At 50.9% G+C, this 13,681-nt stretch overlaps 1 protein-coding gene across 2 annotated transcripts in view; it reads left to right on the top strand.

The window, feature by feature from the left end:
- The window catches only part of ZFHX3 (zinc finger homeobox 3), a 125,330-nt gene that overhangs the window by 94,324 nt on the left and 17,325 nt on the right, over positions 1–13,681 (top strand). For both annotated transcript variants that reach the window (XM_084215096.1, XM_084215097.1), the window contains exons 5-7: positions 1,364–1,471; positions 10,046–10,179; positions 10,370–10,570. In XM_084215096.1, coding sequence (XP_084071222.1) covers positions 1,364–1,471; positions 10,046–10,179; positions 10,370–10,570 — 443 coding nt within the window. The remainder of the gene's footprint in view (positions 1–1,363; positions 1,472–10,045; positions 10,180–10,369; positions 10,571–13,681) is intronic.

The following is a 13,681-nucleotide window of genomic DNA, read 5'->3' as shown; positions in this document are numbered from 1 at the left end:
TTGAAGGCACCAGGGTGGTGGGGTTGGGGTGGGGATGGTTTGTTGTGGTTTTTCCCTAGAGTGCAAAAACGATTGGAATTTTAATTTCTGAAATGTGAACCCAACTGCTGGTTTCACAGCCCTTCTCCCAGCAAACTTGAGCACTCAGGTCACATTTCAGACTGCCCATCTCACCCCTGCACCAGTGAGATGTGTCTTTCTACATGTTGGATGCCTTTGTCAGCACTGCCACCCATGTCCCCTCTCACTCCCAATTTAGGCTGTCATATCCTCAAACGGCACTGCTGAGTATCTGCAAGCTGCTAATATATACTTTTAATCTGAATTTCTAGCCTTGTCTTTGTTAGGAGGAGGATGGGGGTTGGTGCTTGAACCCATTAGGTGGTGCGGGTAAATCTCAGGATTGCGTGGGTTCATGGGGTTTACCGTGACCAGATAATGTGAGTTTAAATTCTAAACTATCCTGCCTAAAAATTGGTATAATGGCCTAAAAGTGCCTCTTTTAGGCCAGTGGTGGGGTAACCCCTGTCAGTTACAGGGACTGTATGTCAATACCCATAATAGTAGATGATAATGTGGCTGTTACACCCTGGTGTAAGGGGTCTGGCAGCCACAGCACTCTCTCTCCTAGAGTGTCACCTGACCAGGTGCCTTGGAGTGGAGCTGCCCCACACACTCTGTGCCCATTATGGGCAGGACCATGGTGCTCCATGTTCTGTTCTGAGCTTTCAGCACTTCATTGAGTGTTTCCTCCGTGCTTCTGCGCCTGCATGGTGCTGCCTGGGTTTGCAGGCTCTTCCCTTGCTGGGATGGAGGCAAGGCTGCCAGTGTGTTCCTCCTGTGCCTCATGTCTGGGCTGGGGCTGCAGCAGACCGGCCTGCTCTGAGCTTGGTCTGGACAGGAGGGATGTCATTTGTCTGCAGTGACTCTGGCATCTTGGTGAGCAGGGTCAGTACTGCACCCTGTCACTGGGTCCAAAGAGCTTGAGATGGGGATGAGGAGGAAGGATGAGGCTGAAGGTGCTGGAGGCTCTGGTCACTCACTCATGCTTCTGTAATTCCTGATGTGGCTGGGTAGAACCTTATTGTGTAGAGAGCCATGTCACTGTACATGACACCTCAGGGGACCTCAGCAGCTCCAGGGTAGAAGTAGGCAAGGTTTGTTTTGTCTTCATCTCTTAGTTCTTTACAGTTTCTGTCTTGACCCATAAGCAGGTGTGCTGGGAGAACACTGGGGGATGTTGATGGCCTGCCACCCAACACTTGTGCACAGCCTTAGCTGTTGCTTTTACTCTTTGGCAGCTACCTATTCTTCTGTACTGCCTTCCATGTCTGTGTCACACTTTCTGCTTTTCTTGTTTCAGAAGAACCCAGTGAAGATGTGGAAGGGCCCAATGAAACAGCTGGTGATGCTGAGGAACCTGCCAAGGAGCAAGAGAGTGGAGGGGACAAGGACCAGAGTAAATGGACAGGTATGATTCTGTGATTTAGCAGAGGTGGTGTTTGGTCCTTCATTATCTTCAAATCCAGGAAGGGGAGATGGAAAAAACAGTGGTCCACAAAACTGGTTTTGGCTGACCACAATGTGGCAGTGTCAGTGTGACATAAGTGTCACCCTCTTCGGAGGCTTTCAGTAGATGGAGTTGTGGGGGTCAGGCTGGGCCGGGGGTGCTCTGGGGCTTGCCCCAGGCAGTGGGGACCAACAGCTGGGAGAGGAGGGGGGAGGAGGGCATGACCCCTCCTGCCAGCAGCCAGCGCCTGGTTGCATTAAGTGTGTCCTTTGATGATTCTGTGATTGTCCCACCCTGGAGAGGGCCGTCCATCTTCCACCCGTATCTGGTCCTCGCTGCCCTCTTCAGCCTGGGTCCAGAACCCGAGGTGCTGAAGGTAGCATTGATTTTCCTTGGCCCAGGACACAGCAGTTCTGGCTCCAGGTCCCGTTTGGTTGGCAGGCTCAGTGTTGGTCAGTGCAATGCCTCAGAAACGCTCAGAAATGCTTCTTCCAGGCAGCCTCTCCTGCTGCCTTCCTGGTTGCCTCTTGGAGAGCCCCAGACAAAGATACTTTGTCTTAAACTGTCTTCCCAAAATGGGATGTGGTATTTCACCTCGACAGTTTCAGTCTCGGCCCATCTCAGCCTCAGTCAGTGGAAGATGTGTCCGGAGAAGGGAAGAGAGCAAGCTGGGCCCTGTGGCTGTTGAGGTTTGTGCTCTCAGATTGGGCTATACTCGCTGGGGTTGCTCTGTACGTTCCTTCCCATCACATACTGATTCTTAACCTGGAAATGCAATTTGGCTTGGCTGTAGGTGGTTTTTAGTCTCAGTTCATTGTGTGGGATTGTGTGATGCTGAGCACAACCATTTTGTGAAGTGTGACAGACACATGTAAGTTTTGTTTATTGATTAAATCTCTTCAGGGGTAAATAGGGCTCTTTGCCCAAACCTGAAGCACTTAAAAAGGCTGATCTGTGTGCAAAGTTTATATCTCAAAATATGTAAGGAAAGATGAGGAGCCTACTTTTTAAACCCTTTTCTGTCCAGAAACTCTGAATCTGGATGGTTTAATTTCTTCACCCACCGCAATTCCTTACCCAGTGTTGGTGAGCCAAGGAGCAGATCAGAAATGGGACAGCTCCATGGGGTCTGCAAAGGCAGCTGTGTGGGGAGGACACAGAGTAGCCTGTGAGCCCATGGGGCGTGGGCCCAGCCTTGTGTGAGCCCTGGTGCGTGTGATGGGCTGGTGCTGGGCTCAGGCTGCTGCCAAACATGCAACACCACCCCCTGAGCTTAAAGCCAGATTGTATTACCAATAGCTGCTGTCCAGCCAGTGTGCAAAGGAGGCACCACACCTTGCTCTTGTTTCTGCTTTTGTCCCTTGAGGAACATGAGTGTTGACAGTCCTCCTGGACCTCAGACATGGGAAGGAACAGAAGCTGGGTCAGGTTATGCCTGATAGCCCCAGAAGAGAAGGGTGCAGGGACACAATACCTGGTACCAGTGGAGCCATGAGCAGGGAGGGGAGCAGGCAGTTCCAGGAAGCTCCCCTCGCAGGAGGAGGAGGAGGAGGAGGCTGCTGACACAGAGCAGCAGGGGGAGGCTGTGACCACAGTGTCATAAAATTAAAGAACATGAAGCCCTCTTTGCATTGCCCTCAATGAGCAGAGCAGCACAGCCTGTGTCAGCAGCAGCCTGGGGAGAGGCTGTCCCCCAGCTACCAGGGATGGGCTGCGGAGCACTTGTGATGCTGAACGCTGTCCCTGACCTGCTGCACTGTACCTGGGTGCTGGGACACAGTGCCTGGAGCATATCAAACCTGCCAGCTGCTCTCTCTTGTGCTCTGCAGAGAGGGGAGGTGCAGTGAGGGACAGACACAGGGCTTGTCCCTGACGGAGGGAGTGGCTGGGGAACTGTACACCTGCCATCTTTGCCCCAGATTTTCCCGGGAATTGACCAAACAACTGTTTGTAAGTGCTGATGGGAAGATAATGAGATGAGGAACAGTCGACACAGATTTGTCAAGAACAAATCATGTCAGCACGACCCAATTTCCCTTCATGTGAAGAAGGTCCTGTTTGGAGTCAGTGTCTCCTTGGGAAGGCTTTCAGTGCCACTTTTCAGGACAGGCTGAAGTGAAGCACAGACAGAGAAGTGTAGGTGACAGTACTGCACCACTGGTGGGTTTCATTAGTACTGCAAAGCGCTCCATTCCTGAGCTGGGGTGTTGGGGAGGCTGGGCAGCAATTTCAGAAAGCCCAAACATCAGGAAAAACCCAGAACAGTGCAGCATCAGTCAGGAGGAGAAAATGGAATGAACAGGCTTATTTGACCCAAAAGAAGACCAAAGAGGAGGACAAGATAAGTCTTGTGTGTGAAATGCTTCTGAAAGGAAGGAAATTATTTGTTCTCCATGTTGAGGATACAGACAACAAACAGGACACAAAGGACTTAAATTGAAGGGAGAAAGATTGATGTTAGATAACAAACTTTTAAAAGTCCTCCTGTACAGCCTGTGGCTTAAGCACTGCTGTGAATTTTCTGGGAAGGTTCCTCAGAGGTCTTTCAAGAAGATTATAGAGGAGCTGCCGTCAGGAATAGGGCAGGCTTAGTCTGTCCTGCTTTGGATGGACTGGCTGACCTTAGGAAAAGCTTCTGAGCCAGGTGTGAAGATGGAGAAGCAGGAGAGGTGTGGCCGGAAAGCCAGTGATGGGGCATGTGAAAGGGGAGGGGGACAGACTTTTCTGCTGCTCACCACGTGCAGTTTGATTATGTTCCTCAGCAATTTACTCCCCTTTGTGCTTCAGTTCCCTCACTGTGCACAGGGGATTTGTTTCTTCCACTTCCTTAAAGGTTTGCAAGATGTGTAACGAGACACTGAGTTCCTTTGCCCATCTCCCTGCCCCAGCCCAGGGGTGAGTGTCTGCCCCACAGGGGGTACAGTCCAGGTACAGCCTGTGCTGGGGTTAGTGTCAGCACCAAGGAGAAAACCTCTGTTCTCACTGTAAACTTGTCAAAGTGTCTCAACTGCAAAATAAATGTATTGATACATTTTATGTATTTATTTTAAAAATCAGTAGTATGAAGCAGAAACATTTTTTTAGGTGATGCTTTTCAATTGAATATACTTGGGGAAAACTCCATCCCAAATAAGGACTCATTGCATCTTGATTTTTACAGAAATCTCTGTGGTTTCTGGAATGTTCTGGAAGATGGCAGTGCCTCCACACTGGAGCAGGGAGATGCTGTGTGCGTGATGATTCAGTGTTAGACATTTTCTCGTTATGGCTAATGTGAGATTCACCACAAGCAAACCAGCAAGAGGGAAAGGAATTGTGGCTGATTCCAATTCCATTTTTAAGGCAGGATGTAGATGATGGATACTCAGCTGAAGCCTTACTCCTTGCAGTACAAGGCCTCTCAGATTTGAAGTGGGGCTGGTTCATGTCTCAGATAGACAACCCCATCACCAGCAGTGACCCAACTACCAGAGGCTTCCTTAATGCACTGTCCGTTGGGTACATGGAGAATATCAGGGTTTTTTCCACAAAAACAAGAAACAAAGTCTACTTAAAATATAGATTGAAATGAAATCTTTCTGGAGGACTGGCCTGAGGGGCTTTTATTTTTGTTAATGATTTTTTTTTTTTTTTTTTTTTTTTTTTTTGTCCGTGATGCTCACCTAACAGAGCAATTAGTGCAATGGACCGTCCCTGATTCGAATCCGTGGTAGATTGCTATTAAAGGAAGTATTAATGGGCTGCTGAGAGCTGGGAAATTGTTGCAGAAAAGTGTGTTTATGGAGTATGGTGCTGGCAGGCATGATTTCAATTGGATTTGACATGTTTAACATAAATGTATACTGCACAGCTCCTGCAGTTTATGAATAATTCCTACAGGCCGACTGCCTTTCTAATTACTGAAATTGAAAAAAACAGGTCAGGCACATCCTGACGGAAATCTATTCCTGCTCCTCCCCCCGGCTGCTTTTTGCTGCTTTTTTTTAATATCTGGCGTTTGTGGAGCACTTAATGGCCGGGATGTTCTGGGGGCCTGAGAGGCTGCAGGAAGGGACGAGGGCACGATGAAGCCACTCAGCACCGGTGCCTGAGCGAGGGCAACCAGGGAGAGGGGATGGGAGACAAGGACTGGGAGCTTGCCTCCAACTGTGCTTTTCCAAGGATATGTGAAACACAACAGCTGCCTGGGTGGCAGCTCCAGCCCAGAAATACGGCTGGGCTGGGTGGCTCCATGCAGCTGCTGGCTGAGCTCTGGGCAGGCTGGGCTCTGCCAGCCCTGGAGGTGCTGCAGGAGAGGTCTGTGATGCCAGGCAAAGCCCCACCTCCAGGAGCCCCTGGTGCTGCTTGGCATCTCACAGAGGCACTTGCAGGGTGTTTCGTGCTCATATGGAGCAAGGCAGGGAAGCCTGGTGGCGGCTGGAGCTTCTGGATATGAATATTTAATAGTAATTCAGCTGTGGGTACTCGCTGCAGGTGGGAAGGTATGACACAGCATTAGAAAAACAAATGATTCAGCCATTTTTGGGGCTGTGAAGCAGGAGTGAGGATGGGTGCAGAGTGCACCGAGCATGGGACATTTACCTGTCAGCTGAGTTACTGTCAAATACAGAGCTGAGAAACACTGCAGGGCAACAGGTAGTGCACAGGCCTGATAGTGTGGCTACAGCAGCTGATTGGAATGGAAGTTCCTTCAGGGAGTGGGGAACTAAACAGACAGTGTTTGGAGAGGAAGTGCTGGCTGTATGTTACTGAGGAGGTGGCAGTGCTGCAGCACTCTGGGTGCCCTGTGCCCTTCCCCAGCGGTCCATATGGGCTCTGGCCATTCCTGCATCAAGGCGGTTTCTGGAGAATGGATGAACAGATAAACTAGCCTTGGATTTCAGGAGACACACAGGAGCTGTGAGGGCACAGGGGGCAGAACTCTTGGGCATTGATGGCACAGGGCTGTGCGGGACACTAGCACAGTAGCAGCTCCCACTGCTCTGAGGATTGATGGCTCCAAGAGCACACTGAGGTGATTTGAGGAAGGAGGCACCACCAAATGCAGAATGCTATTTTCCATCAGTCAGGGAAAGCACAGTTCCCTGGTCTCGCTGAGAACTTGCCCAGGCCAGCAGCTGGATTCGTGGCAAGGAGTTTTTTGGAGGCTGGTGGTGTTTCAATCAATGGCAATAGCAGAAACCCCACTGTAAATTTCTAGGGCAAGTGGCAAGCTGGTTTACGGAATGCAGGGAGATGAGAACCTCTGGCTTACGGAAAGCAGCATGAATTAATAATCATTTAATTGGCTTTTCCATTATGTTGCTTGGTTGGGAGATGGAAGTTTAGATGAAGGGGCTGTCAGTGATACTTTAGCTAAAAGAATCTGATGGGTAGGAGGTGGGTGGTGACTTCCTTCCCACCAGGATGGAGAGCAGCAGTTTAGGGGATCCGTGCTGGCTTTGCCTCTGGAACCAGAAAAGGAAAGGCCCCCACTTGCAAGGAAGTGCCCATCTCACCTCTTGAATGTACCCAGGGAGGATCTCTCCTCCTCCTGAGAAAAGCAGAAGCTGCTGAGAAGAGCAAGAAGATCAGTAGATCTCCAGAAGTGCTGTGGCAGCCCTGCCCCTTCGCACTTGGCTTTAGGGAACATTTGTTGACAAACACAGGTCTCAGTGAATCTAAACTAAAGAGTCAAAGTAATAACAATACTATCCGATATGCAGATGGTATATCTTACTTTAAAGCAATTTCCTTTTTCTGCCTGGCGAGGCCTGGGCCTGGAAGCAAGATGCTGGCACAGGGAGTGTCCCTGTGTGCTCCAGTGTCACTGAGCCCTTTGAGGCCATGGCCTTCTGGACATTCTCTCCTGTCCTCTCTGCACAGACAGAAGGTCCCAGGCTATGGTAAGAGCTCTGCGGGCAGACGCCAAGCCATGTCCTCATTTCTCCTGATAGCAGAGAGTTCTTAATTCCTCTGATCATCTGTGATGTGGACTGAATGTGTCATTTTGTGCATTTGACTGTTTATCAACAACAAACTTCAGTCTTGGTGTTAAAATTCCCAGCTTGAGCTGTCAACTCAAAAACTAATACTTAAAATATCCTATGTGCGACAAATCAGTTATTCTTTGGTCCGGACAATCATCAGTAATTCTAGTTTTGAAGGATTAAGGTTATGGGTTGGACTAAGTGATTTAATGAAATTGGACACTTAGGAGATGGTACATTTTAATTACCTGTTACTAATTCTAAGCAGGCTGCTTCACAGTGGAAAGGAGATGAGAAAGTACCCTGCTGTGACTCCCAAGGTTGGAGCTGGTGTTCAGCAGCCTGGGGTTGCTGATGGTTGGGCTGAATTCAGTCACTGCATCCAGAGACACTCCACTGGTGAGCAGCTGGCAGTGGTCAGTGCCCAGGGACGCAGTGTGACCAACAGGAGCTACAGTCACCACCTAGAGAGGTCTAAAGGGGCCCGAAGCCATGACTGTCCCCGCCCAGTGCGGGTCTAGAGCAGGACTCCCATGGCTGTGCCAGACCACCCTGGCAGACCTGGGGTCTCCAGCTGCTCTTCCCAACACCCAGCAGCCTGGTGGGGGCTGGCTTGTCAGTGTCCGAGGTCACACTGAGGACTGGACAGTGCCAGCAGTGATCAGGCCCCTGACAAAGGCCACTCACATCACACAGGGCTCAGGCAGGGCATTTTAAGGTAGGGTGGTCCTTCACCCACCACAGTGCTGGCTCTTTGTGGGTCTGTCCTCCCCAAAGCCTCCAGGAGGGACTGTGTTCCTCAGTGGAGGGGCAGCAGAGTGGTGCCATGTTCCCAGTGCTCCAAGCACATTCATTATAGGAAGCAGGGAAGGTCAGCTGTGGCCCTGCAGACATCTTAAAGCCATTTCCAGTTCTGAACCACAGGGAGAGTCTCGGTTCAAGCAGGGAGCTGAGCAGAGCAACCCATCATGCTGTGAGGGCAGAGCAGCGTCTGTGATGGTGTCCATCAGTCAGCACTGACACTGCAAGCTCATTCCACCCCTGCTTTGGATGTTTTTGTGGAGTTGGCAGCACAGCAGAGTCCTGGCTTTGTACCCCAGGTGCAGCCAGGACTGTACATGCACACGTGGAGGCTGCTGCCCAGCCAGGCACAAAGCACCAGGCATGCAGCCAGCGGTGCTGTGGGGAACAAGATCACTTCCAAGCCCATTCAGTATGGACAAGCCTACCAGGAGAAATTCAGCAGACCCAGATCCCAGATCTCTAATCCCTGCCTCCCTCTGGCAGTACTGCTACCCGTAGTTGTTTTCCCTCTCCCTGAACTTATTTTGCCTCTATTCAGCTGAATGCAGCGATGGGGACTGTCAGGGAAGGTAGTTAGGAATGAGAATTGCATTCTCCACTGTGATGCAGTATGTTTGGAATTACAGCTCGTGGCAGTGCACAGAAGGGTCTTTGGGAAGGAAGCAGTTTGCTGGGATCTGACTCTTGGTGGTATCATCTGAAACAAGGAGCAGATACCAGCGGGTTCACAAGTTGAGTAGGAGAAAGGGGGAAGAGTATGGGGGACTGGCCTGAGAATGCTACAGCGCCTTGTTAATCGGCAGCTGATCCATCATATTAAATATCCAGCTGTCAGATATTACCTTTCAAGTGAAAATGAATAACTCCCATTAAGGGCAAAATGGGTTTGAAGTCGATTCGAGACAGATTAAAGTACCGTTATGAATGTGTGTTCGGGGAGGAGGAGACGGGGGCTGTGTATAATATACTTGTCCTTACAGTTTTTAAATAATAGATGTCCCACAAATTTATGTACTGAAGGCAGCCAGGGTTCGGGGGAGGAGAAAGGTCAGGGATGTGATTCTCCCAGTGCCACAACTCATGGAGTGTTTTGCTGTTGACTTTAGGGCTCATTTGCATTTATCTGTTTGGCTGAACAAAATAGCCTTTTCTTGGCTTATCATAGCGGGAATGTTTGGCCAGGTCCTGCCAAAATTGGGATTTTGACAGGACCATGTGCTAGGAAGCATCAGATATGCTCATTCCTCTGGAGGCATGGGCTGAACCAGCCAGAGCCATCCCTGCAGCACCACTGCTGCCAGCACAGGTGCCATTGACTGGACTGACAGCCACAACCACCAGCCCTCTCCAGGGCAAATGCATTTCAGAGTGTCCGTGTGTAGAATGTCCTGGGTCAGCCGGGGCTGTGAGTTCTACCTTTCCGAGTAAGTCCAGCTGCTCCTGGAGGTGACACATGGGCCTTCACCATCTGGCAAAGCATTTGTGTGTCCAGTGCAGCCGCAGGCCCAGAGTCTCCTGCACCTGCAGGTTGTAAGTATATCCTCCAGAAACAGCTGAGATCTTTCTGCTTCTGGCCACCAGTGACACAGTTCCCTTGCTGTGGGAGATGAGCAAGAGGGAACTGGTTTTGGCCTGGTGTGCACTGAGGACATAGGTCAGTCTCAGATTCATCCTCCTCCAAGTCCTTAGGGTGCATGTCAAGCAGTGAATGGAAGCCCAGGCCTCTGTGGGGCGTGCTGATGTTCATGCCTTTCTGTTGCAGCCCCAGCCAGCCAGCCAGAGAAGGAGCTGACAGAGCCTCCAGCATCCTCCAAGCGGATTTCGTTCCCCAGCAGCTCTGAGTCACCTCTCTCCTTTAAGTGGTCAAAAACTTCAGAGGAGACCAAATCAGAGCAGGTAAGGCGGAAGAACCCGTCTCTCTGTGCAGGTAATGTGTTTCCAATGTGCCAAAAGCAAAGAATAAAATGGGAGGAAGAGTCTGAAAGGCAATAACTGGTGGTAGAAGGCATCAAATTATTGAAGCCTGGCTGTAAGAGAGGAAAGTAGCACCTGGAAGAGCTGTGTGATTCATTTGTCTGCTCTGCAGATGTACCAGTGTCCATATTGCAAGTACAGCAACACAGATGTGAACCGGCTGCGGGTGCACGCCATGACCCAGCACTCGGTGCAGCCCATGCTCCGCTGCCCTCTCTGCCAGGACATGCTGAACAACAAGATCCACCTGCAGCTGCACCTCACCCACCTGCACAGCGTGTCACCTGACTGTGTCGAGAAACTCATCATGACGGTAAGTGGCTGTGTAGGCAAGCATGGCTGCTGCCATCCCAGCATGTCCACTGCCATCCTGGCATGTCCTCTGCTGTGCCCACAAAGGTGAGGAGCAGAGAGTTGCTGTAGCAGCCCTTTCACCTGTCAGAGCTCTGCCGTCCATGTTTGCTGCACCCTGTTATGTTGTGTCCCTGCTTCAGCCCTATGAAGCTCCACTGTTGAGTGATTTCACTGTGAAATCAGGATAAATAAAATTTCCTTGACCTTATGAGGTCAGTGCCTCAGATGGCAGCTTGTGCAAAAGCTTCTGGAAGATCCAGCAGCTGATGGGATATATTGTCGCTGTTGTTTCCTTGGTACAATACTCAATGCAAAGTTGTGTCTACATTTAAGAACTTTTATTAAGTATATAAAGTAAGTGTTTCTTTTGATTCCTGCCAGTTCTTTCCCTTTGTGTTTCTTTTTCTTGCACCCTGTCCTGCTTGTTTTCTCCTTTCCTTGCCAGTTCTTGGCACTGGGGCTGAATAACACGGTGTTTGTTGTAACGCTGATGTTCTTCACCAGCTCCCTGATGTGTCATCCTCTGTGCAAAGACATGCAACATGACCCAGCTGTTCCCTTCCAGTTTTCTTGTCTTCTCTTTCTGTCCCTCTTCCTCTCTACAACTCCCTGAAAGAAGGTTGGAGCCAGGTGGGATAGGTCTCTTCTCCCACTAAACAAGTGACAGGACAAGAGGACTGGCTTCAAGCTGCACCAGGAGAAGTTTAGACTGGATACTAGGGAAAATTTCTTCATGGAAAGAGTTGGAAAACCTTGGCACAGGCTGCCTCTAGAAGCAGTCACCACTATGGATGGAGTCACCATCTTTGGCAGTGTTCAAAAATCATGTGGATGTGGCATTTGAGGACACAGTTTAACCATGGTGGTAGTGTTGGGTTGATGGCTGGACTTGGAAGATGAAGGGTCTTTTCCAGCTTTAATGATTCTGTGATTCCTTTTGTTACTCCTTATTGAAGACAGGAGTGACAGAGTCACGGAATCATGAGTGGTCTTGGGAGGGACACTGGAGCTGCTCCAGTCCAACCTCCCTGCTCAGGCAGGGTTCCTTGAGCATGTTGCTCAAGGATTGTGTCCAGACAGCATTTGGGTATCTCCAGGAGAGGAGATTCTCTCTGGGCAGCCTGTTCCTGTTCCCACTCCCTAAGTGCCTTTATGTTCTTACCTTCCTGCTTGGCATTACTAGCTGCCTGTCTCCTCAGGGCTTCTCAGGACGAGCTCTGCCCAGCCTATGCACCTGGATCACAGAGCTGTCCCATCCCACAGCCTCTGTGACCTGTGTCCATTTCACTGGTGCTGTTCAAGTGTGGAAATACCTTCTGAGGGTTTGAACAGCCCTTGTTCACCTTTTAACTACATTGGTGGCAGGTGTTTTGGCTTTCTAAGAGCAGCAAGCGGAAGCCAAGCCCCTTTCCTAGGCCAGCGGGCGTAACCAGTTTGCTCAGGTTAGCTGTCATACTGGTGTGGAGGGGTTTGTTTTGAGCCAGGCAGGGTGCCTGGGCAGGGTGTGTGGTCTGGAGCAGGAGTGTTGGGCTGGTCTGTCCTCAAGGGCATCTGTGTCCTCCAGGATATGAGGGAATGGGAGGAGCTCAGGACACTCTGCAGAGCAGGTCAGGCACAGTCCCTTAGGTGAGCCCACCTGCTGTGCTAGAGTAGGGCCACAGGGCTCTGCAAGGGTGGCAGAGACTGGCCCAGCCACGATGCTCATCCTCATGCGTGTTCTGGTTTTCCCACCTTTTTTCCCTTTGGCACCTAGAGGGTCGCCTCTCCTCCTCCAGGTCTCACAGCACAGGGTGAAGAAGGTGGGTCTTTTTGTATTCTGTGACAATATTGTGAGGCATCAGTATGGTTTGTGCAGAACATGGCAGCATGGGAGGGCCCTGACTGGGCTCGTTGTCATGAGTATCCATCTGGGTCTGCCGGGTGCGAGCACCGCGCGAGGGAATCGCAGCCCCGTGACGGAGCCGGTCCCTCGCCAGGCGGGAGGAGGCTCAGTTAATAACACCTTATCAGACGCCGTTCAGGAACCTGCAGTGTCTAATATGTCTGTTGCCATGGTAACGGCTCCTGCTTGTGCTCAGCATCTCTGAGCTGCCTGGTCGTGCTCCCTCCTTTTCATATCAGCGAGCAGCCAGGCTGGCTGTCCCACGGGACCCCCATGTCCTCCCACTGGCCCCACGGCAGGGACAGGGGCTGCCTGGGGAACAGAGTACAGGCCGTGCCCCACAGGGACAGAGGCCGGGGTCCTCCCATCTCCTGCAGCTTCCTTTCCGTGGGGCTGGTGGATGAAGGTAGCCAAGCTCTCTCTGTGTGGCATCGTGGCCTCTCTGGGCAGGGCCAGGCACCGTCGTGCCCATCGCACCCCTGCCTGGCCCGCTGCACTCGCGGGGCCGTAGGGAGGGTGAAGTGCAGTTTGCTCATGCAGGCGATTACAAGACTGATGGGCTGGAGCCGGGAGAGAGGATGGCTTCCCAAGAGCCTCTGGGAGTGGGAGCTCTCCCTCCTCCCACAGCCAGCCTTATCCTTCTACACATTTCTGTCTCGTCATCTCTGCTGTCAGCTTTCTCTTCCTCATTTAGGCCATCTTCCCAGTGTTCCAGTGTTCCAGTCATCTTTCCATCTTTTTCATTTCTCCCTTGCTCCAGGAATCATTCCTGCCCATCCCTACCATCTCACTTCCCCCTCCTGCAATCTTTACATTTTTACCCTCTTTCCCATTGTCTTTTCTTATTGCTCTCTCCCTTCTGCTGTCACTCAATTTTTCTCTCTCCCTCCTTTTCGCCCCCTCCCTCTCCCCCCTTTCCCTCTCACTCTGTGTCTCATTCTCCATCTCGGATGAAGGTAATGAAAATAATCGGGCTTCATTAATTCTGAGCCCTGTGAGATGATAGCCATTTGGAGCCATGTTTGCCAATTAGATGGTCTAAATTAGAAGTGACCTTGGTATACTGCCATCACTTTGCCTCTCAGAGTCTAATGAAGCTTTTCACTCCAGCACCCTCTCTCTCTCTCTTTGTAATGGAAATTACCTCCTTTGTCTGGTGGGGAACCTTCCCTCCGGTCTGTAATTCCC

The sequence above is a fragment of the Fringilla coelebs genome (genome assembly GCF_963513975.1).
Source record: "Fringilla coelebs genome assembly, chromosome: 14".
NCBI lineage: Eukaryota > Metazoa > Chordata > Aves > Passeriformes > Fringillidae > Fringilla > Fringilla coelebs.
The sequence above is the reverse complement of the archived record's forward strand: the minus strand, read 5'-3'. Positions and strand labels throughout refer to the sequence as shown.